The sequence below is a fragment of the Neomonachus schauinslandi genome, chromosome 8, assembly GCF_002201575.2.
Source record: "Neomonachus schauinslandi chromosome 8, ASM220157v2, whole genome shotgun sequence".
NCBI classification, from domain to species: domain Eukaryota; kingdom Metazoa; phylum Chordata; class Mammalia; order Carnivora; family Phocidae; genus Neomonachus; species Neomonachus schauinslandi.
In genome coordinates, this window is record NC_058410.1 from 31,782,808 (window position 1) to 31,808,173 (window position 25,366).

Genomic DNA, 25,366 nt, shown 5'->3' on the forward strand with positions numbered 1-25,366 from the left:
GCCTACCCATAGGAATATCCTCGGGTCTCACTTAATTATCCCACGTGGTCATCTTAAAATTCCTTCTCCAGAAATGCTTCTGTTCTTCAAGGGTTTGATAACCTGCGTTTTGTCTCTGATATTAGTGGCACCTTCATTCCGTAGTTATCCTCACTTCTCTTTCTTCGTTTGCACCTTCATCTCTCACATCCTTTCCATTTTGCCGAGAGCTTTGCTTCTCCCAAGCCTTCATATTTTCTCCTATGAACAGTGCTCAGGTTTGCATGCGGAAAGTTTCCTTGTTATCTTATGAATGTATTTTTTTCTTGGGAAAAACTTGCAGGCTCTCCCCTCGGTTTGTAATTACAACTTAATTCTCTTTGAAGACCTCACCAGGTTTTGAAGAAAGACCTTGTTATTTGCTCTCCTTAGGAAAGAACATATCAAAAGACCACCATCTGTCTCGTCTCCCTAAGGGCCAACGGATGCTCGGACTGAGGGGGCAAGGGGGGCAAGGGGGGAAAGGGGGACAGGAGACCCCTCTCCCCCAGACGTAAGGCTCCCAGTCTTCATCCTCCCCCTCGCTGGCAGCAGCTTCCAGGGCCTGAAGCATCTCCTGCAATGATGTGTGGCAGATGGGAGAGTATTGACTTTGGGGTCAGTCCAGCCTCATCTCAAATCCCCATCTACCATTTCCTGCCTATGGTACTTTGGGCTTGTTGCCTAATCCTCTGAGTCTAACTTCTCTTATCTGTAAAATGGAGTCAATAACATTAACCTGATAGATTGTTGTCAATATTAAATGAAATGACGAATCCAGTGGCTGACAGATAGTAGAGTAGGTGCTAAATAAAATACAGTTGTTATTATTACTGTTCCTAGAATGCATTAGTAGCTTAGAAGCTTGGTGTTGGTTTCAGCACTTACTGTATTTAAGAAAGAAAGAAATAAACACTTGCTCCTAAAAGGTTCTTTCAAGAAGTTGAACGTGAAACTCCTTAAAGGCAGGCACCACCCAGCCTTAATAAATATATTCCCCATGCACACTTGTAGCTCGCCTCAATGAATGCCATTTGTTTCTGTAGCTGCCTTGGCAGCAGTCATCTCTCCTTTGCCCTAGTGGCTCCTTTCTGGACCGGCCCTGTGGAGCTCAGCACCACCTCCAGGTTCTGCCTGAACTGATAAGGCACTTCATGAAAATGTCTCCTGTCCCTGTGTTCCTGTGGACAAACTGTGCCCCGTCCCCCTTGGAGTGCTGAGGTGCCCACATAAGTGAAATCTCACAAGAAAGCTCAAATTGGATGTGGGAACTAAACTTTAATAGAAATCTTAGGTTACCCTTCTGTGTAATGTATTATGCAACCATGCTTAAATAATAACTGTCATTTTCAAACGAAATAGAAAATAGTTTCTGCCTTCGGGGTGCCCGGTCCTTTAGAGATGAGACAAGTGCAAACAAAGCCATGTGCAATGTAATTTCTGTGAATGTGATGTTAAAAATGTGCGTGTGGGTTAGCCCCGGCATGACTCACAAGGCAACACAAAGGCAAGCTGGATTTGCAAAGTGGAAACCCCCTGGCTGCTTATTCAGATCTCTGCCTTCTACATACTGTTTCCCTGTGTGGCTGCTTCCATTTTCTGATTTAAAAAAAGAAAGAAAGAAAAACTATGTAGAAAATCAAAATGGAAAGCCTTAGGAGAGAATAGCTAAAAACACTTTATCTTTATATGCATGTCTAAAGCAGAGAACAAGCAAGGGTTTCAAAATGCATTTGCCTGCATTTGAGTAGTTAAGGATAAAGGCAGAGGTGTTGAACTCTAGGACAGGTAAAGTCTTGGAAATTTAAGGACACACCAGGACTTCTTTAGCAGATGTATGGAGGGTTCAAAGAATCCTGGAGCCTTGTATTTAACTACGCTAAGTACTGCACTTCCTCGGCAGGTAAGGCACTTGGGGACCTGTGGATGCACTTAGCTCCTCCTGAGTTCCTGGGCTGAGGTGGGCAGGTGTTATGAAGGGAACTCCCAGGAGGGACAACAGAAGGAACATGCTCACATGCATTGTGCTGTCAGTATTAGAACCAGCTTGACCGCTCATTCTCTTCCCTGGTTTCCACTTTCCCTCTCCTAATTTGAGCAGTGTTACAGGGGCACATCACTACAATGTTGTTTTCTCTCCCAAATTCTAATAGTAAGATTCTTATTAGAATTTGATTTTAGTCACTAAAATAAGAATATCCATTATTGAGCCCTACTTTGTGTCCAGCGCTATGCTTAGCACCAGATAGAAAAATAGACAGTAGATAGAAAGATAGATAGATAGATAGATAGATAGATAGATAGATAGATAGATAGATGATAGATAATGGATAGATGATTGATAGAAAGATAGGTAATAGATGAATGAGACATCATCTATCACCTTCAATAAGGATGGATAAAGATAATATTTTGAGGTGGAAGAGAGGGAGTCTGAGGGAGTTTGTGTCTATCTACAGCCTTGATTTTTTTTTTTTAATGTGGCAAAAAAAAAAAAAGAAAAGAAAAGAAAAAAGAGGGAAGGGAACAAAGGGCAAAGAAGCCTGGAAGAAAGCAGTCTGGAAACAGTTGCCACACAGAATGCTAAGGAAAACAAAAGTGAGTTCAAAACCCAAACAGATCAGCAAATCTTATGATTCCTGGAGGAAAACATTATCTCACATTTTTTTTTTTTTAAGATTTACTTATTTATTTGAGAGAGGGAGGGCGCATGAGTTGGGGGAGGGTCAGAGGAAAGCACATCCAGCAGATTCTGCCCACTGAGCGCGGAGCCCAAGGTGAGGCTTCATCTCACCACCCTGAGATCATGACCTGAGCTGAAACCAAGAGCTGGGCCCTCAGCCGACTGAGCCACCCAGGCGCCCCATGGGTTACCTCACCTTCGCTCTTGCCACCGTCACCATCATTATCTTTGTTATCTTCCCCAGAACAAATTGTTTTTGAGCCACATCATAACTTTGACATAGTTGAGAACATGATTCCTTTGCAAAACTGATCATCGTTTATGCTCGCTTCCTGCTTACCGCAGGGCTTGTAGGGTGCTTTGCTTCATGGCATCCTCCCTCTCGTGTGTGCTTGTTCAGGTGGAGCCACTGATACAGAGAGGCCACGAGAGTCTGGTCCACCACATCCTACTCTACCAGTGCAGCAGCAGCTTTAACGACAGCGTCCTGGACTATGGCCACGAGTGCTACCACCCTAACATGCCCGACGCGTTCCTCACCTGCGAGACCGTTATTTTCGCCTGGGCCATTGGTGGAGAGGTGGGACCAACAATTACTGAGATGTGACACTATTCATGAATCATGTTTCTTTCCCTCCGGTTCTAATACTTAGAAGTAAAGCTCTATGCATCATTTCTGATAGGAGGGTGACTTATTTTTCTTCCCATTGGAAGCGATTCTCTCCTTATGCCATTTTGTTATATCCACTCTAGATTATGGAGTTCCAGAATGTTGAAATATCTTTGAGAATGGTTGGTTTTTGAGTGGAATAGAACTTTTAGGGGCTTTCATAGGGCACGTCTCATGGAATTTGCCTTATTTAGGGTTTTTCCTATCCACCTCATGTTGGATTATCCCTTGGCACTCCGTTAGATCCTCGTTATGTGCTCCTGGAAGTCCATTATGACAATCCGACATATAAGGAGGGTGAGTTTATTCTTCATATATTTTACCTATGATTTTTAAAAGTTTTGTAAGTATCTTAACAGGGTTGAAATAAACTACCACCCAGTCTTAGAAGGAATTAACCTATACATTGTCATCCAAATTAGGGTACTTTTTAGAGCAAAAGAGGATACTGTTAAAAATTACTTTGAGGAGGGTATGTGCTATGGCGAGCGCTGTGTATTGTGTAAGACTGATGAATCACAGACCTGTACCCCTGAAACAAATAATACATTATATGTTAATAATAAAAAAATTACACCGAGGCAACAGTGATTAACCAGCACTGAACCAGGCAAAATGAATGCACATGGTCAATGTTCTTAAAAAAACAATTTGCATCCTGCTTTCCAAGAAGTAGGATAATAGATTTTTCTCCTTGTGATATGTTAGTTCCCCAAACCTGGTGCTTATGAAACATTTCCTAACTGCTCATATGAAATGCTACCATTCATCACACTAGAAAATATTATTTTTATGTGTACAGACACACTGTGTAATATGATATTGAAATGAAGAGGGTTTGTACTTATATTTGATTTGTGAATCTACTTTTCTAAACCCTCTTATGTAATAATCCAAAACCAAAAAGTTGAAAGATTCAATATGAAGTTCTCAACAGAAGTAACTCAAAGTTATTATTTTACACTGATGTGTGCAATTATTCAGCAGATACTGAGCACCAGCTCTGTCTCCGGTCTGTGCTTAATGATACAACATGAGTGAAAACACACCAAACCAGGTGGAAATTATAGCATAGTGAGAAAGAGAAACAATAAAAATAATCACACCAATTAATATAAAATTGTGTATATGCCAATGGTTCCAAAGTGTCAATTTGGTAATCACAGGTAGGTAAGTCAACCCTGCAGAAAGGAGTCAATTAGTTTCGAAGTCAGTAGAACAGATTTATGAGGGGGTTGGGACTCTCCATCCTTATGATAACTGTCTCAGCAAGGAATGTGTCTTACTCATCTTTCATCCCCACATGCTTATTGTCATGCTTTCTAGTCACATAATAGATTATTAATATTTTTTGTTGATTGAATAACTGTTCATTGAGTGATTAAAAGAATGGTGGCAAACTATAAAGAAAATTAATCATCAGTAGTTTATTCTATCAGCAGATGGTTTCTAGACCAAGGGGCTTCTACCTCTATGGAAATGTTAGTGAACTTTACCTGAAAACAATATAAATAAAGCTTTTGTTGAGTTATTCTATATTCTGATGAATGACTTTAGAATTTTCCTTTGGTCTATCTTTATGTTAGATCATTGTGGAATATATCAGTTAGACAACACAGACATTTCTCCTATGGTATACTGTGTAAGTCAAAAATGGTTGCAGACAATATGGTGACTTATGTTTTAATTGCTGTTTGTGAAACTGAATGTTGTCTTCCATTAATCTTTACTTGTAATTCTTTCCCTTGTGAGATTTTAAGGAAAATTAATAAATCCATTTCAACTGAATGTGGAGAACTTTTTTTTTAAGAACTCAAACTCACTTTTAATTATATGTTCTTATTCCAGGCTTAATAGATAATTCTGGACTGAGGTTATTTCATACGACAGATATAAAGAAGTACGATGCTGGGGTGATTGAGGCTGGCCTCTGGGTAAGCCTCTTCCACACCATCCCTCCAGGGATGCCTGAATTCCAGTCTGAGGGTCACTGCACTCTGGAATGCCTAGAAGAGGTATGTAGAACATAGAGTCTGTGAGCTACTAGTCATAGATTCATCAGTGCTCTTGGAAACTATGTTTGGAAAATCCCATGCTTGTTGTTATTAATCTTTTTCTTGTTGTCATGCTGTAAAGCCATTATTTATCATTGTGGCAACCCTTTGACTGCTTTTTTAGATCTTGAAGGCTGTAGGAGTAGAATTCTGGACAAGAATAACTTCCAGGATGTTTTCCTTCCTGACCTACTTCCTTTGTTTTTTTTTCATATTTGACACTTTATCTTTTACAATTTCTACCTTGGTTCGTGTGGTCTGTTTTTCCATTTCTCAACTTCACTTTTTAATCCAGATTTGTTTTTTCCATTATTCATTTTCATTTTTTTCTCCTTTTCTCTGCTTTATAGTTTCCGTCCTATGTAAACCAAAGAGCAAGAGTACCTAATATAAAAATGCATATTGAGTAAGGAAAACCATGTAAAGTATTTAATTATGGATACTTCCATTTACAGTTCTTTTTTCTTAAATAAATGTATTTCAACATGGATCATATTCTTTACAAATTATAAGCTATTATATTGTAGACAGATGGCAGACTGATGAAGTGGAAAGATTATGCCGTTTGAGTTATTTAGATCAGGATTCAAATTGCCATGACATCATGTACTAGCTGTAGGACCAAGGGCAATTCATGGAATTCCACTCTTCCACTTGGTTTTCTTATCTTGGAAAGTAGGAATCATTTCTCTTTTTAAGAGTTTCTATTTACAGGTTACTAACATACTGGAATCTTTTTGCCAAGAGCTTTGATTGACTCTTTACCTCCTAAAAGAAGGAAAAAGAAAGATAACATTTAGAAGTGGTCTGGTAGGTCCTCAGTAAGCATTATTTCCCTTTCTTTTCTGCCTGCAAATGTTACTTCACAAAGATAACACTGCTAGGAATAAGTCATGAAAAATCCAAATTCAAAATGTTTGGCTGCTTAAGCATTCACTTAAATTGCTTTAGATTTTCTTCTCAGTTGTCCCTCCAACTCTCTTTTATGGTGAACTGTCTGAACATGTGCTTGTTTGGGCTAATTCTGTGTTCCTCTGTGTGCCCCGCCTGTAGGCTCTGGAAGCTGAAAAGCCAAGTGGAATCCATGTGTTTGCTGTTCTTCTCCATGCTCACCTGGCTGGCAGGGGCATCAGGCTCCGTCATTTTCGCAAAGGGGAGGAAATGAGATTACTGGCTTATGATGACGATTTTGACTTCAACTTCCAGGAGTTTCAGTATCTAAGGGAAGAACAAACAATCTTACCAGTATGAATGTTTTGTTCTTTTTCACTGAATCTTAGAAAAGTCAAGGCATCTATCTACTGTGATTTAGCGAGGTTTTCTACCAGTAAAGTGAATTGCTCATGGTATTCACATTCTTGAAGCCACCCACTGTGGGTGTTGCACAACCCAGATGGAATGTGTTTGATTTGATTCCCAAAATCAAACTCACTTTTCTTACCATTCCCAGGGGCAACTCACGTTGTTGATTTAAAGAAAAGAAAACCTTGGGTTCTGAGTACCAAACACTACTCTTTTCTTTGCAAACCTTTGGGTTACAATTCTGGTAATACAAAAATCAGAGATTTTTTTTTATATCAGAGAAGAATTTTGGGAAGCTCGATCTTGGTAAAAATGAAGATAAGGATAATTCTTTCATTTGACAAGGGTTTTGGACAGAGCTAACTATCCAGCTTGCAACAATACTTGGGGTTATGGAAGGCCAGTGTGGAAGGACAGTGTGTTGAGAACCTGATCCGTGGGCCTTCTGAGTAGTGGGCCAGGAGAGCAAATCTAGGGACCAGCACCCAGCACAAGCTGCCTCTGGTCCATGAATAGCCTGTCCATTGACCTGAGTGGTGAACCATAAACAAAATTATTTTCTGTGTATGCTGAATTGTTCAAAAGTTAGAAAACATTGGAACAATAACTATTACTTTGCTTCACAATTCTGTTGTGAGGAAATAAAGATGTGACTAAAGACCATTAAAGAAAATAATATAAATGAAGAGGGCATCACAATAACTAGTATTTGTGGGTAACATTTATGAAGTGTTTAATCTGCACTAAGAACTAGATGCATGTTATGTCATTTAATCTGTTCACAAAGCTGTGCAAAATAACAGCTATTTTATATAATTATTTTTTAAATAAATAAATTGTGCCCAGGTAATTCTTTTCCTTACCTAAGGTCATGCAGCTAGAACATGGTGGAGTCTGACCTGAGAGAGCCTTATTTGTTTGTTTGCTTGTTTATTATACTGACAGTCTTAGAATTAAGTAGCTCAAGGTTCCCCTGGATTAAATTTCTTAATGAATCTACTCACATAGTAAATAAAACTATTGGCCTACAAACGTATTATATAAATAAAACAGCCTCAAACTCCAATCTGAAAGCTTTCATTTTTATGTTCTAGGGAGATAATCTAATTACTGAGTGTCGTTACAACACAAAAGATAGATCCCGGATGACTTGGGTAAGAAGATTTTTATGATTATTAAAATTCATTTATGGAGAAAGACAAACTTTGATTTTAGAGGAGAAAAAGCAAAAAGCATTCCCATTTTGGAGGCAAAATTCCTGAACATCTTGAGCAAGAAACATCACAAAAGTGAAATCAGAGCTATTTTAGCATTTTATCAGATTAACTAATGATTCTACAGCAAATTTGCGGTATAATTTATTAACCCTTTCATGAAAAGCTATCCTAGTCATTTAGCTTTTTCTCTTTTTTTTAATTAAAGACTTGTGGTTGCAAGTGACCAACTGCTTGAGTCCAGACTTAGATGAATCAAGAACTTCAAAAGGAAGAATGAATTGCATTCTGACCCAAAGAGAAATTTGGTCCAGCAGATTTACTGAGGAGTCCTGACAAACACTCAAGAAATAGACCATTCATGCTTTACATAGTTTCTCCCAGGGAATACCTCCCACCAACTCATTTTATGAAGTTAGCATAATCTTAATACTAAAACTTGATAATGACAGTATGAAAGAGGTCAACAACATGCACCTGATGGAAATATCTTTGATGGATAAGTCCAGCATTATATATAAATGTAATGATAGGGAAAAAATGTAATGTTAGGACCAGTTTGGGCTTAGCTAAGGAATGTAAATTGGTTTAAAATAGAAAATATATTAATACCATTCTACATTAAGAGATTGAAGGAAAAAGACATGTGATCAGGTCAATAGGGGTAGAAAAAGAGCCTTCATAAGATTTAAGTGAGTAATAAAAAAAGACCATTTTATAAACTAGGAATAGGAGAGAATTGTCTTAGCCAGATAAAGCTTAGCTATGAAAATCTGTAGCAAATATCAAACTACTTGGATATTAGAAGTATTGCTTTACTATCAGAAGGAAGACAAAGATATGTATTATCATTTCCATTCAACATTGTACTGGAAAAGGAAAAAAATGAGACATATGGATCACAAAGGAAGAAGCAAAGAAGCAAAACACATTATTCACAGATATTATAATTTTCTACATCAAAAACCTCCTCAAAATTGATATCTAAAACTAACTGTATTTTAGCATAAATACTAAATGTATAAATACATTTTATAAACTAGGAATAGTTAAGAAACTATCTCAAGAAAATGCATTTTAAAACTCTAAGTTCTATAGAAATAAAATCTAACATTAGATGTGCTTGATCTCCATGGGGAAAAACTTATAAATCTTTATTTGCAAAACTTTATAGTGCACCTAAAGAAATGAAGAGATACTGTGTTCATGGATAGAAAGGTTCCATAAAATAAAGATAATCCTTCTATTCAAATTGGCCTATAAATTTGATATAATTTCAGTAAAAAAAAATTCAGAGAGATTTTATGATTTGAGGTTCTGGTATCCTAACTAAGACATCTTTGCCTAGTCATAGCTGTGAAGATTTTCTCTTATTTTTTCATATTTCTAAAAATTTTACAGTTTTAGGTTTTATATGGAGCAAATAGATTCTGAAATCTACATAGAAGAGCAAAGGGTTAATAATGGGCAAGACACTACTACAAAGTAAAAAATGGAGACAAGCTACTGGATATGAAGGCTTATTTTAAAGCCATGGTGATCGATAGTGTATTTGGGTCCAGAGTTAGAATAGAGGTACGTAATAGGAATCTTGGAGACTGACCTACAAACCCCCTATACAGAAACTTGGTTTAGAACAGACACAGTAACCATTTAAGTGGGAAAGAATGGACTTTCCATTAAAGAATACTAGCACAACTGGGTATACAATACACAAACAAGTCACAGGTAGATTAAATATTTAAATGTGAAAAGCAAAATCTTAAAGCAATTGGGAGAAAAACATATGAATATATTTTTATGATGTTGGGGGTAGTAAGAACTTAAAACATAAAAAGCACGAACTATAAAAGATTGATGAATTTGACTACCTGAAATCTTTTGGTTGCCAAAAAGCACTATTAAGTAAGTGAAAAGACAAGTTTTAAACTGAAAAAAAAAATGCAACACATAGATTAATAAAGCATTAGTATCCAGCATATAAAAGAAATTTCATAAATCAGTAATGTAAAACAAATAGACCATAGAAAAAGAGCAATAGACACAAACGTTTCACGGAAATAAAAGCCCAAATAGATAATAAACATATGAAAGGATGAAATGAAATTTCATTTGAAATCAGGATCATGCAAATTTAAACCAGAAGGAGATATTTTATACCCATCAGTTTGGCAATATTTAAAATTGCAATTCCAATGTTCTAAGACTGGAGTCCTCACACACAGCTAAATGTAAATTTATAAAACCACCTTGGGGAAAAGCATGACATCATCTGGTAAAGTTGGAGATTCATAGATGCTCTACCCAGTTCCATTCCTGTGTGGATTTCACCTTAAGGTTCCTTTTGCAGGAAGGGTTCCAGGAGAAAATATGTAAAATATTCATAGTAGCATGTAACAACACAGGAACACAAAGCTGGAAACAGCTCAACTATTTATCAAAAAGAGAACAAATAAATACAATATAATATGTCCATAGAATATATTTATAGTATATATCTGTGAAAATTAATGAATGAAAGCCACGTATGTTAACACGAATGTATCGGAAGAACAAAAATGGCAAGTGTGCAGCCGACCATAGGCATAGGTATGATGTCATGTATCTAAAGTAGAACATACAAAATGAAAATGTCATTTAGGGATGCATACATACGTCAATAAATGGAATGTAAAGGGTTTGAAAAGCAATAGAATGATAAATCAAATAGTAAAATAATCCTCATCTTCAATTAGGATGGGGAAGAGGAGAATTAAAAATGAGCACAGAGGACAGTTAGTCCATTGGTGTTGGCTTTATTTGTCTCATGCCTTATATATGATTTTGTTTGCATGAAATATTTTACCTCAGACATCATACCTTATTATTTTAGGGGATATTTTGGTGGTCTGCCTGGATACTGTCCCTCTTCAGGGCCAGCACAGCTAAAACCCAGCCACTGAAAATACCAGATGATAACTCACAACCATGTCATTCATTGGGCATTGCCCTTGGTGTCAGGGAATGCCCCACTTGAAGTTATGCTCCCTGCAGTGGGGCAGCCAGCAGCCGATTACTGGTTCATGGGAAGATACAAATGCCTGGCTCCCTTCCTACAATTTAGTACCACTCCAAATAGCCATCCCAGCTGAAGGATAAATTAAATATTATTTTTACTGAGGCATCACTTGTAACCTCATTTGTAAATCAGCTTCTCCCTTTGCCCAATCCTGCTTTGCTCATCAAGTGCAAAACATTGTGTTTTGCAATTTGTAAAATCATTGCATTTTAGCCACTGCATTAATTTAGAACTATGAACAATACTGCCAAGTTTTGCACCTTCATTTTTTGAAGAACAGATCATTGGCTGGATACAGAATTCTTGGTTGATTTATTTTTCCCTGCAGCCCTTAAATATGTAATCCCAGTATCTTTTTGTTACTTCCATCACTTGTGATGAAATGTCAGCTCTCATTTGTATCATTGTTCCACTGCATGTGATGTGTCCTTTTTTTCTTACTGCTTTCAAGATTTTCTCTTTGTCTTTGGCTTTCAGCTATATAACTATGATGTGTCTAGGTATGGCTCTCTTCATATTTATATTTGGTATTTGTTGAGCTTCTTGGGTCTGTAAGTGTTTTTCACTAAATTTAGGAAGATTTCAGCCATTATTTTTTCAAATATTTTTTCTATCCTTTTCTATCTTCCTTCTCATTCTGGAACTCTAATTGCATATATGTTGGAACATTTAATATCGTATTTTGAGGTATTTTCTGGAATATTTTCACTTTCTTTAGTTTTTTTTTTTCTTTCTCTGTTTTTCGGATTGGAAAATTTCTATTGTTCTATCTTCAAGGTCACTGATTCTTCTGCCATCTCAAATCTGCTGTTAAACTCATCCTGAGAATTTTTTATTCAATGACCGTAACATTTAACTCTAGAATTTCTATTTTCTTCTTTTTTATGTTTTCTTTCTCTGGTGTCATTCTCTATTTGTTTACTCATTTTTGACATATTTGCCTTTAATTACTTGAGCATCTTTCTTTAGCTTTTTAAGCATATTTTTATCTCTTTCTAAGTTTTTGCTAAATGCAGCATCTGTAGCTTCTCACAATCAGTTTCTGCTGGTAACTTTTTTATTTTCTGAGTGCAGATCAGTGTTGAAAATTCAACACTGTAGATAATATGTTGTAACAGTTCTAGATTCTGTTCTCCGGAGGAGCTTTGATCTTTTTACTTTCAGTAGCTAATTTACTACCTTGATTTAAAATGTGAACTCTAACTTCTCTGTGGTATGTGTCTTCTGATGTTTATACATGACAACAAGATTATAGAAAATTCAGTGCATTCAGGCAAAGATTCCATCAACCCGACTGATTGGTATCATGTTAACCAAACATCCCCATAATCCTCTCAAATGTTCACTGTGGTGAGGAGTTTACATCCTACGAACAGAACTTGACAGAGATTATTAGGTTGTTTAAGAAAGGCAACTTTTAAGAGATGGAAATCATTCTATTAATTTTTTAATGTGTCTCTACCTCTTTAAAAACCAAATTGTCACTCAGATTATTATTACTCAGCTTTCAGATTTATTACATTTCAATATTGGATGGAACTGTATGACATTGGTGGCCTGTGTGCTCTATGTGTCAGAGTTGGTGGAACATAACTTTTCTAAATAAAATATCTCCATTTTCAGGGAGGATTAAGCACCAGAAATGAAATGTGTCTGTCATATCTTCTTTATTACCCAAGAATTAATCTTACTCGATGTGCAAGTATTCCAGACATCATGGAACAACTTCAGTTCATTGGTGTTAAGGAGATCTATAGGCCAGTCACGTAAGTAGTAAACGGATTTCATAGTGGGGTCGTATACTTCAGAGAAGGATGGGATTCATTTTCATTTGGGATTTATCACCACGTTATGGAATTCTTTTAAGTCTTGTTCTGTTTACTTATTTTTAGCTGGGGTGACAAGGTGAGCTTCTTGGTTGGTATGTCCAGGGTCCCCAAGACTCCCACCAGGTTCAGTGATTTTTCTAAGAGGACCTAAAGGATTCAGCCTATTATTGTATCCATGGCTAATATTTATTACAGAGAAAGAACACAAAGCAAAAATAACAAAAGGAAAAGGCACATGGGCCAAGTCCAGAGATAACCCAGTACAAGTGTCCAAAAGGCCTCTCCCGTGGAATCACATAGAATGTACTCAAGTCTACTAGCATCGAAGTATGACAACATGCATGAAGTGTTGTCAGTGAGAGATACTCATTAGAGACTCAGCACCCAGAGTTTTTATTGAGGGCTGGTTATATAGGTGTCCTCTGCCTAGTGAGTACTAAAATCTAGACTCCTAGAAGGAAAGCAGATGGTCAACATAAATTGCGTTGTTTGTCCAAATAGTCGAGGCACAGTGAGTCACTCTTTATTTAGAGAAAGTTTTATATCAGTATGGGAAATTGTTTACTACTTAGGTTCGCTGATGCCCGCCAAAGTCCAGCCTTCCAAACAAGCATTTCTAAGGATGGAATTCTCAGGACTACTATGTTCACTCGCTCTGCACAATAGCACATCATAGCAACTACTCAAGATAAAAGAATAAACAAGATATATATTATTTCTGCCCTCTTGGGACTATATTCTAGAGTGGGGGAGGGGTAAGAAACAATATAAAAATAAAATTTCAGATATTAGTAAATGTTATGAAAATAAGACAGTGAAGAAAGTATGTAGCTGTCGTCAGTAGGGTGGTAAACGCCTCCCTGGGAAGGTCTCTTAGTCTGTCCCGGCTGCTGTAACATAGTACCATAGACACAGTAACTTATAAACAACAGAAATTTATTGCTCACAGTCTGGAGGCTGAGAACCCAATGAACCAGACAACATCAAGACGCCAGTGGATTCAGTGTCTGGTGAGGACTCACTTTCTCATAGAGTCTTCTAACCGCAACCTCACATGGCAGAGGGTAAGAGGGAGCTTTCTCAAGCTGCTTTTATGAGGGCGCTAATCGCATGAGGGGATAAGACCCCAGCTCATAATACCATCACCTTGAGTGTTAAGATTTCAACATATGAATTTTAGGGGGGGATATAAACATTCAGTCCATGGCAGGAGGTGATGTTTGAGCAGAGACCTAAGTGATGAGAAGCTAGCCATGGAAAGATAAAAAGTGTACTCTTTGCAGAGAGAAAAGCCAATGTAATGACCTGAGGGTGGGTATGAACGTAGTGTGTTCAAAGAACAGCAAGAAGGCGAGTGTGGCTGGAACAGGGTGCAATATGGTAGAGGGTAAGTGAGGAGGTCTGACAGCAAGAGGGATGTTATAGGCGACATAAAGATCATGTAGGACTTTATAGGCGACATAAGGACTTTGGGTTTTAAGTGCAAAGAGAGGCCATTGTAGGATAGAAACAAAGTTGATTTGGCCACTGAATTGAGAAAAGACTCTAGGAGCACCAGACTGGAAAAAAAACCCCACCAACCAGGAGACTGTTGTGATCGCGATGTTGAGTTGTGTTGAGTTGTGAGATGAATGTGTCTGGGACCAAGGGGGTGGCAGTTGAGCTGATGAGAAACAGTTACAAGCAGGTTACCTTCTCATGGTAGCACATGCTGGACCCACTGGTTGACGCCATCTCAGGGAGGTGATGAGGGAAAAAGAAGAGGAAAGAGAAAATGGTGATGTGTGAGTGCTGTAGGGAAACATATTTGAAGCAGAAATGGAAAGTTGTGTTTTGGATATATTAAGGTCGACATAGATAAAAGAATTTTATTCATTCTTAGCAACACCACAAAGAAGAATTAGGATGGCTGGTGGAAATTTGGGGGCATAGATTTTGTTTTAATATAAGGAAGAATTTTCTAATGAAAGAGACTGATATAATTAGGTGAAAGGTACACGTAAATTTTTGAGGGGCTATGTTTAAGGAGAGGATTAAAAAACACGTCATGAGAATGTGGTCAAATGCATTCAGTGAAGTAGCATGTGATTATGATCTACTTTTTATTCCAAAATATTATAGAGATTGTAAATGATGAACTAAGAGCGCTCTTCTTTTTAAATTATACTATCTGTAAATATGTTCTAGTGAGTTCCTACCCAGACAACCCAATGACACCAGAAGTCTGTATGTACTAAAATACAAATAACAAAATGCTTATGTAAATTCATTTGTAGTTCATAAAGTATTTCCGTATGTATAATTTCAATTAATTTGTTTTCAGACAATTCTAATAGGTAGAGTAGGACTTGCAATCCCAATTTTGTAGACGAGGAAATGGAAACTGAGGGATTCAGAGATTATTCCACATCAGATGGTGCATAATCAATGGAGGAGCAAGTGTTTGTTGTGTCTCTGATGTAGAGAGGGAGATAGATATCTGCCTTTTTATTCAAAATAAATAATTACACATGCAAAAATACAAATGGTAATGAATATCAAAACAGTATATAAGATGTCATTCTAAAAACACTAGGATTTAGTCTTGTTTTTATTTTTTTTTCCAAAGATTTAATTTATTTATTTGAGAGAGAGGGGCAGAGGGAGAGGGAGAAGCAGCTTCCCGCTGAGCAGGGAGAGCCCAATGTGGGACTCGATCCCAGGACCCTGGGATTATGACCTGAGCTGAAGGCAGACGCTTAACCAACTGAGCCACCCAGGCATTCCTACAGTCCTGTTTTTTTTTTTTTTTTTTTTTTTTTTTTTTTAGACTTAGTAGCCTTTTTATTCCCTTTAGAATATTTTTTTTACATAATGACTGGAAAATTTCCCTATTCAAGAATTAATCTGAGAGCATGTTGAAAGCAAGTGGACATTCAAAGCTGTTTGTTTTATAAGGTGATGATTCAAAATGTATTCTACAACCTAATTATTTTCTTTTGTGTTCAACCTGTGTAAATCCTCTGAAAACGCTCCACTCCCAAGTTCCAGTGAGCTGTGTTAGAGTCCATGCCTTTGGTCTCTCCCAGGAAATATTGAAGTTGGGTTTTTCATTACTTATATGACAGGGAGAATTGCTTCCCAGACCCAGGCCAGTTTTGAGATGTCACTGCCCACATAAAACCACTTAACTACATGGTTAAATTTATTTATTCTTCAAAAATACAAGTGAGAAGGAGCCTCTCTTGTAAAATTCATGTTTAGGCTTTAAATCAGATTTTCAAGTGAGTTCATCCCACTGACATCGATGTTATTGAAAGCCAGACCAACAAGGTACTGGCTAAAAGATCAGAAAGAGAAATGGCTTGGATGACTTTTTTTTTCTGTTTTACTGAAGAGAATATTGTGAATTTTGTTTCAGGATACCATACTCAAGAAGAATATCCTATAATATATAACCCCTACTCTCCTATCCCATGCCTTTAACATAATGATTAGTTGGGTTCACAAGTTATTTTAAACATTCTGTAACAATCCTAGGATCAGAGGAGGAGCTGGTAGAAACGTAAAGACAACTACATCCTGTCTCAGGATCTGTCTGTTTGAGGGGTTGCGATTTCCCTCTGCCTCCTACAGATCTAGCAGGGCTTAAGGAAAAACAAAAGGACTCATAAAGATCAGAAAACAGACTAGATCATGCATTTAGATAAATTCTGTATTCTCTGCTGCACCACACATCAACCCTGTCTACGTAGCTCCAGTGAGGCTTATGTGATGGGAAGTTTGATGTAATTTGTTCCATTTCTAAAAAAGAATCAGGGGATGTGTGTATATTTTTCTTTGTAAGAAAACTCACTTCATGTTTATAATGTGTAAAAATCCCCCAGGCTTGTTATAAGGGCTTTAAGGAATGCAGAAAAAAAGGATTCAAAAAGAAGGCACAAGCTATCACCTCAAATTTTGTTAGAAATAAACAATGCTAACATTAATTGAATGTTATTACAGACGTCTTTCTGTGGGGGTGTTGCCATAAAGATGAATAGATTGCTGTTATAAAGATGATAATTTGGTATACTGTTTTAAATAACACAAAATCTTAATTTTGTTTAATTTATATAAAAACATGGGGCACCTGGGTGGCTCAGTTGCTTAAGCATCTGCCTTCTGCTCAGGTCATGATTCCAGGGTCCTGGGATCGAGTCCCACATCGGGCTCCCTGCTCTACGGGGAGCCTGCTTCTCTCTCTCTCCCACCCTTCCCGCTTGTGCTCTCTCTCTCTCTGTCAAATAAATAAATAAATCTTTAAAAAAATTTATATAAAACACAAAGCTAAAACTGAACAGTTGTTGAACTTCAGATAAACGTGGTTGCTGTTACTGTTTTTAGCCATGAGAGGTAATATTTCATAAAAGGGTCTCAAATGTTGAGAACATAGATTATAAAAGACATTAAAATGTTGCACACACTTGTTTCACTACATGTTTCGACTTCAGATCATAAAAGATGAGGACATTCATACTTTCACATTTTCCCCCATGTCCCTTTTCCATACCTCCAAATATTTATTACTTAGATTATAATTTTTGTATTTTCAAGATTTTAAATTTTCCCACTTATTTCTCAAACCAAATTCCCACAATATTTAATGCAACTTTTAGAGTTTAATAGATTTAGTGGTAATCCCTAATCTTACAGGATATCTACATTTCCGACTCTTTGATTTGATTCATCAGAATGTTATTTCCAAGTTGGTTCATCAAGAAGGGTTTCCAAGTGCTTTAAAATGCCCTGTGTTTTGCTTTGTTGTTGTTGTTGTTTTGGTTTTTGTGTGTGTGTGAATTTCTGCATTTATATCTGGACAGCATTTGGCTGGATATAACATTTTGGGGCCATACCATTTTTTTCCCCTTGGGAGCTCTCTTTGGATGAATGGTAATATTCTTCATCTACCTGTAGAATTCGTAAGTTAAACTGAACATATTTCAGGGTTGAACATCAGTGTTAAATTTTCCTGAAACACAATGTGTTCTTTCATTACATATATTCACTTATTCTTTTTATTATGATGCAAAAATATAAAATGGTAGGATTTAGTCTTGTTTGTGATTATGATTAGCACTTATTATAGGGAAAATTTTTTTCTTATATCTACAGAGTGTTTTCTAATCTATTTGGACTTTTTTACAAGTGCTTTTTCTTACAATTTTTTGGAAGGGTTCTTCTGCTTCTTGCTTTTTCTAATTTATTTGGTGCTAAATTTATTTTATCCTAAATTTATTTCCATTGGTCTACTACATCCCTTTTCATCTCATTCTGTTGTTTTAAATTCCTGTATGTGAGCTCTTGTTTAATGAAATTCATGCTCTTATTAAATAAACTTAGCACATGAAACACTTGTGAGAATTCTCTCTGGTATAATTGGTTTATATTTTCTTCTAGAGTCAGCTTTTTCTGTCTCTTTTCATGAAATGTGATATAATTTCTTCTTTCCCTATGTTTGCGGGCTTGTTATGTCATTTCTTGCTTATGCTGAGCTAATTCTATCTAAAACGTCTCTTTGCTCTGATAAAATGTGGGTGAATTCTTGTCTACCTTCTAAGCAAATGTGACAGTAGCCCTCTGTCTCTGCACACTGCAGTTTGAGGTTTGGCTGACATATTTTATGTACACACTTTACCATATTTTGAGGGTAAAGGGCTCTGGGGATAGAGGTATAGAGGTGGGACCGTATACTCTGGATTACAGTGGATGGGTTATTCCTTCCTCAGATGTTCTTAAGAAAATCTACCGAGGAAGTTTTATTTTTTTTTATAAGATTTTTTTAAAGGATTTATTTATTTGAGAGAGAGAGGGTGCGGGAGCAGCAGTGGGAGAGGGAGAGAGAGTCTTAAGCAGACTGCACTGAGCACAGAGCCTGATGCGGGGCTCGATTTCACGACCCTAAGATCATGACTTGAGCTGAAACCAAGGGTCAGACACTCAACCTACTGTGCCACCCAGGCTCCCCTTTAAAGGTTTTCTTTTTAAGTAATCTTTCCACCCAACGTGGGGCTCAAACTCAGAACCCGGAGATCAAGAGTCACATGCTCCACGGACCAAGCCAGCCAGACGGCCCCCTGCGGAAGTTTTCTAACTGGCTGGGACTGAATCCCTTTCCATAGAGGAATGTCTGAGGCCTTACGTCATGCGGTCAAATCTGCTGTGGCCCGGAAGCTTCTCTTCTATCAGGGAGACAACTTTACTGTGGGCTTCCCAACGTTCCTCTACTCTTGGAGTGTTGAAAGGATTCAGTTATACCTTGTTAGGTCAGATTTCCTGGCTTTCTTCTTTAACAATTAGATTATCAAGTGTATGACATGATATCTTTTTTCTCATTGGCTTGTTGGTATGTTTTTATTTCTGTTTTACAATTTTATTTTAAAGTCACATTGCTTGAGGTAGAACTTACCTATGACAAAATGCACCCCTTCACAGACAAGATATAGAACATTTTCATCACCCCCATAAGTTCTCTCCTGCTATGTGGAGACAGTCCCACCTCGCACACGGAGCCCTGGGAAACTGCAAATCTGCTTTCTATCACTACATTAGTTCGATCTTTTCTAGGTTTTATAAAAATGGGATCCTACAGTATGTACTCTTCTCTGCCTGGCTTCTTGGATTCGGGGTGTTTTGGCGATTCATCTGTGTGGGTACCTCTACCGGCAGTCTACTCGTTTTTATTGCTGAGTAGTATTCCCTTGTGTGGATATACCACAATTCATCTATTGATTCACCAGTTGAAAGACATTTGGATTGTGTCCAGTCTCTGGCTATTATGAAGAAAGCTGCTATGAACAGTATTATATTAGTCTCTGTATAGACATGTTTTCCATTTTCTGGACTAGCATGGAGTTCTGGAATCACTGGATTTGTTTAACTCATCAGACTCTCAAAATACTCTCCAAAATGATGTTTCTTTTTACATTCTTACCAGTAATGTATAAGAAGTCCTAAATTTTATTTATTTTAAGCGTATGTAGTGGTATCTTATTGTGATTTTATTTTCCATTTCTCTTATCACTAACAATGTTGATCCTCTTTTCACATGCTTATTGGTCATTTATATATGTTCCTTTTTAATTGTTCAAATTTTTGTCCATTGTTTCGTTGGGTTACTTGTTTTCTTATTATTGAGTTGTAAGAGTTCTTTATATTTTTAGAGTTCTTTATACTTAAGATATAAGCTTTCTGTCAGATATATTTTTACCACTAATTTCTCCTAATCTGTGGAGATTTTCATTTTCATTTTTTAACGGTATTTTTTTGAAGCCCATTTTATCATTTTTTATTTATTTTGTGCTTTGGATATGCTGTGTAGGAAGTCTTCGCTTACCCAAGGTTATGACAATTTTTTCCTGTTTTTTTCCCCCCTAAAAAGTTTACAGTTTTTAGCTTTTATATTTAGATTGATGATCCATGGTGAGTAAATTTTCATGTGTGTTCTGAGGTAAATACTGAGGTTCACAGTTTTTCCTATGGATATCAAGTTATTCAAGAACCATTTGATGAAAAAAAAAAAACCTTACCTTTTTCCCATTGAATTACCCTGGAATGTTTGTTGAAAATCATTGGATCATATACTGACTATTTCTGGACTCTGAATTCTGTTTCACTGATGTTCATGTTTAGCCTTACTCTAATATCACACTCTGTTATCATAGTTTTATAATAAGTGTTGAAATAAGACCATGTAAGTCCCAAAACTTGGTCATTTGTTTCTTTTTCCAAAATTATTTTGGGTAGTCTAAGTTCATTTCATTTATATATATATTTTTAAATCAACTTGTCAATTAAATTTACAAAGGAAAATTGCTCACCAATATTAAGTCATAATGTAATTTGTCTTTATCAACTACAGTGATTCGTAAATAATACCCTCTTATTTATATATGCATCTGGGTAGACATTTACACACGGCTCAGATGTACAGAAATGAGACTGTTTTAATTTCTAACCCATTCCCAATATTCCTAACCAACTCCCAGTCCCCATGAGAGCAGAACTTGCTACTTCAAGGTTACCTGTTTCTGGTTTAAAGCTGAGTGTTTTAAGGAAAAATACTCAGGATAAATATTTACTTTTTCAGGATTTCTCCTCCTTCTGTCTCTCCATTCCCTGTTCTCCAGGGGTAATCCGGAAGTGCAGTATAGGATAGGCTGGAAGGGGTAGGAGGTTTATCGGTGTGATGTCATTTAAATAGAGGCCTGAACAAAGTCAGCAGGAATGCAGGGGAGACAATAAATATGAGTCCAGCTGCCATCTCAGAGAGGCTCAGGACCACGTGCCCAGGTCACCAGCCCTAGGTCATGAGGTCTCCGAACATGTGAACTTTTTCTACATCCTTTTCCATACACTTATAGTAAATTAACAAGTGTGTTTATACCACTTTTGTTAATTTATGCTGTGAAATCTAAAACAAAAAAAAATACTGGTTTACTGATTTATTATAGCAGCAAAACTTTTTAAAGATTTCATCTATGTACAACAATGCATTACTCACTCATCAGCAAGGCTGGGGGAAACGCAGCCAATTTAGTCCCCCTTAGCGCTTTAGTACGGATGCCAGTGCCACCTTGTGGTGGTTCAGGGGCTTACAGGCTGATGATTTCCTTCCAGCATTTCTCACTGGTTATGAAATTGATTTTCTTTTTTTAAAGATGGACACCTTATCTCTTTGAAAAGCAAATTTTATTCTTAATATTTGATTTTGAAATTTTTAATAAAACCTACCTGTAGCTTTCCACATATTTGAAAGGACATTGTAGGGGTGCCTGGGTTGTTCAGTTGGCTGAGCCAGGGACTCTTGGTTTTGGCTCAGGTCATGATCTCACTGTGGGGTGAGCCCCTCTCAGGCTCTGCGCTCATTGTAGAGTCGGCTTCAGATTCTCTCTCTTTCACTTATTAGAGTAAGGGGGCAATAATTTTATTTTAGACATTAAAAATTTATTTTCATAACTCTAAAAGATCAATAAAGGATGGTTAATTTAATTAAAAAGCTAGTAATTCAATGTGCCTGAGTAGCTTGTGTGTGTGAGAGTAATTAAAGGCATAGATAAATGAAGAAATTGTAGGGGTGCCTGGGTGGCTCCGTTGGTTGAACGTCAGACTCTTGGTTTTGGCTCAGGTCATGGTCTTAGGGTTGTGGGGTTGAGCCCTGCGTTTGGCTCCCCACTCATTGAGGAGTTTGCTTATCCCTCTCCCTCTGCTCCCCAAAGCCCTGTTCCTGCTTGCACATGCACACTCTCTCTCTCTCTCAAATAAATTAATAAATATTTTTTAAAAATAAATTGTGAAGATCAAATATTAAAAGTATAAATTCCTTGGGGTTAATTAGTAGGTAATTACTGGAACCCCTGGAACATCTACTTGGGATGTTATGGGAGCCAAATACCTGCTGGTTGCCCATGATAATCTCCGGGAAGGACCATGGATTAGTTCATGTAAATCTTTGTGGTCTGCCAACACTTACACTTTTCCTTTTTTTAGGAATCAATAATATAAAACTTACATTTAATGAAAAACATCACTCAAGAAGTATCTTTTCAAGCAGATTGTATCATTCTTCTGTGATTTCTTCTTTCTTTCTTCTTTTTTGGGCATTAATGTGTTTTTGTTTTTTTAGAGCAGCAAGTAGAAGCCAGACTATATCTTCTGCAGAGTATTTTTTTTCTCAGTAAAATTTGAAAAATACTGGTTCAGGTTCAGATTTTTAAAATTTATTATCACTTAGGCAAGTCAAAACAGGGCAGCCAGCAGGGGTCAGGCTTTTCAACTCTATGGAACTGAAATTTCTATGTCTTCCAGTAACACATTTCTTTATTACTCCATTAACTTTAAATTCTGCAGACCGGAATGCATACCAGCTATATTGTTAAGGAGAGACAAAACAAATAAGCAAGGAATTGTGAAACTGGGGGAAGCTTTCTGAGTCAAAATCATTTATCCAAGAGTAGTACCTATCTGCTACTAAAATAAGGAATTTCATTTTTTTCAAAAGACTCCTTACTCGGTATGCGTATTTCTTCTGGCAATTGCTGATGAGTCAATCAATCCTTTGCATTAGGTTTTTTATGTGGTAACACAGGACAAGTCTGAGGTCTATTTTAGAATGTTTAAAAGTAATGGAGACATGTAATGCTTTTGTTCTGAATATGACTAATTGTGGTTATTTTAAATTCAGGACCTGGCCCTTCATTATCAAAAGCCCCAAGCAGTATAAAAACCTTTCTTTCATGGACGCAATGAATAAGTTTAAATGGGCTAAGAAGGAAGGTCTTTCCTTCAACAAGCTTGTCCTTAGCTTGCCTGTGAACGTGAGATGCTCCAAGACAGACAATGCAGAGTGGTCGGTAAGCCCTACTTTGTTTTCATCTTTGGAGAAACCAGATGTCACATTTTACCTAATCCCAACAGGTAAAAATCTAAGGAACAGACAAATATCCATAAATCCGATGTTTCAGTTGTCTTTTGATATGTCTGATAATTTATTTGTTCAATAACTGCTTGCGTTGACTGAAAACTCCTGATTCCACTCCTGATTGGAAGATTGACTGTCCAACTAAGGTCACAATGAAGCAGGAATAGGATGAGATGAGGGCTTCAAAAAGCAACAGAGCTGAGTTTGTATCTCTTCTTCCCAAAGGCGCCTCTGGCTCTCTTCCTCACCTCCCTCCGAGTCCTAAGGCTCCGACGCCCCTGACAGTTGACTCCTTGGGCAGCTACCCCCTCCCACCGATCCCTTTCACCCTGCCCAAGTCGGGGAGCTGAGCAAGACCTTCTCTTCAATCATTGGCATTGTCTACTCTTTGGTTTTCAGATTCAAGGGATGACAGCATTACCTCCCCATGTGGAAAGACCGTATAAAGCAGAGCCTTTGGTGTGTGGAACCTCTTCTTCCTCTTCTGTGCACAGAAATCGCTCTCTTGAGCTGCTCGTGGGCTTCATGGTACTCGGCAGCATGCTGCACAGCACACGCTTGTGGTCATCATTCTGTGCCGGGGGACGGTGTTTCCTGTGATCCAAACGTGTCGGGTTAAAGACACTGTGGGCATGAAGAGTGAGCATGAGGCCTGTGGAGAACTTCCAGTCACACACGCCCTGCCTCCCTACGTCCATCCTTCCCTGCCTACCTGAGAGATGTCCATTGGGTTCTCTTCTTTTGCTCAGATATGTCAGATAACATGTATCCATTGCCAATAAAGCAAAACTGGACTGACTTACAACCTTTCAACAATTTGGACAAAGTCAAGTGGAAGTGAAAGAGGTCTTTATTTCCTTCCATGGTTCATTTTATTTAAAGACTCATTACCGTTATTTCAGTTTTTAATTGGTGATTTGGCTTCCAGATTCCTTTCTTAAAATGCTTTCACCTTAAAAATGTAAAAGAAAGTACGCTCTGTTCCATGTTTCTTCCTCTTTAAAATTGTTTTTTTTTAATTTTTTTAATCTTCCTCTTTATTGTTCTTTGGGTGTGACTTCCGCAGTGTGACAATGGTCCTCTCTGTCCTTCAGTGTTAACCCAGCTCTGCCCTTTTCTGTGAAAAACTGATGGGCCCCTTACCTCAGTGCTTTTCAGTGATGCCCATTCTAGCTTCTTTGTTTATCTGAGTCTACTGGTATTCCCAAACCACCCCAAACCCATCTCAAAGTATTTTCCCTGCTCAGTGCTGACCAGGTGAGTTTTTTTCTTGAGTTCTGTCACTCTCTAAAAAGAAAGAAGCTAAGGGAAACACAGAAATGATACATAATGGATTGGAGGCTGAGGAGGAAATGTAGCTGGCTGCAAACCCTGTGCTGTGAGGGGTCCTTCATGAGGTTCCAGGTCAAAGGCCAGGTAGTACAAGCCAGCCTAGGAGGGTGGGAGGTCCCTGCAGCACCTCACTGACCATGTTGAGTGTCATGTGTGTGGAATCCTGACTCAATTTAAGTCACAGTTGCTAAGGTAGATTTATTTTTATGTTAGTTAATAAACTAACTTTCCTTAGAAAAACCGTCACCAATGGAAAATCTTGTCACTTTTTAGGTTCCCTTTGTGTAGTTCAGCCAAATCTTGTTGTGTGTCCTTTCCTCATTTCTTAAGCTAAGTCTGTTTGGCTCATATTAATAAACTAAATAAAATTAAATGTTTGTGTGGAATCTTGTACACTCTTTGAAAGAAGCAAGAGATCCGGGACTGATGTGTCCAGTCAAAAGGATTGAGAATGTTGCATTTTTGTATTCCATTTGTAAGCCCTTTCTCTCCTGCAAACAATGTCTTCAACACAAACTATATCGTCTTTTAAATAAACATTGTATTTTGGAGTGTTTCCTTCTTGGTTCTCAGAATTTATCGACTTAATGAAATCTGTGTAATATTTATGAAGCATATTTCATAGTTAACTTTACTTGTTTTTATTTCATAAGTGCTATATCGAATTTTATGATTTTCCATCCAAATATTTGTGTAAGAAACACGATAATCCCAAACACTCCTTATTTGAAATTTCATGTTTATTTTTACTTCAGAAAGTCTGAATTT

General features: G+C 37.4%; 1 protein-coding gene across 2 annotated transcripts in view; it reads left to right on the forward strand.

Moving 5' to 3' along the window:
- Positions 1–25,152, forward strand: part of MOXD1 (monooxygenase DBH like 1) — an 86,467-nt gene extending 61,315 nt beyond the window's left edge. The window contains exons 5-12 of one of the 2 annotated variants that reach the window (XM_021693269.2): positions 3,102–3,281; positions 3,566–3,668; positions 5,220–5,386; positions 6,479–6,670; positions 7,822–7,881; positions 12,623–12,765; positions 23,030–23,198; positions 23,666–25,152. In XM_021693269.2, the coding sequence (XP_021548944.1) occupies positions 3,102–3,281; positions 3,566–3,668; positions 5,220–5,386; positions 6,479–6,670; positions 7,822–7,881; positions 12,623–12,765; positions 23,030–23,198; positions 23,666–23,866 (1,215 nt within the window). In that variant the 3' untranslated portion in view covers positions 23,867–25,152. Of the gene's footprint in view, positions 1–3,101; positions 3,282–3,565; positions 3,669–5,219; positions 5,387–6,478; positions 6,671–7,821; positions 7,882–12,622; positions 12,766–13,777; positions 13,997–23,029; positions 23,199–23,665 lie in introns of those variants that run through there. The other variant, XM_021693270.1, reaches the window with a different exon arrangement.
- The last annotated feature ends 214 nt before the right edge of the window (positions 25,153–25,366 follow it).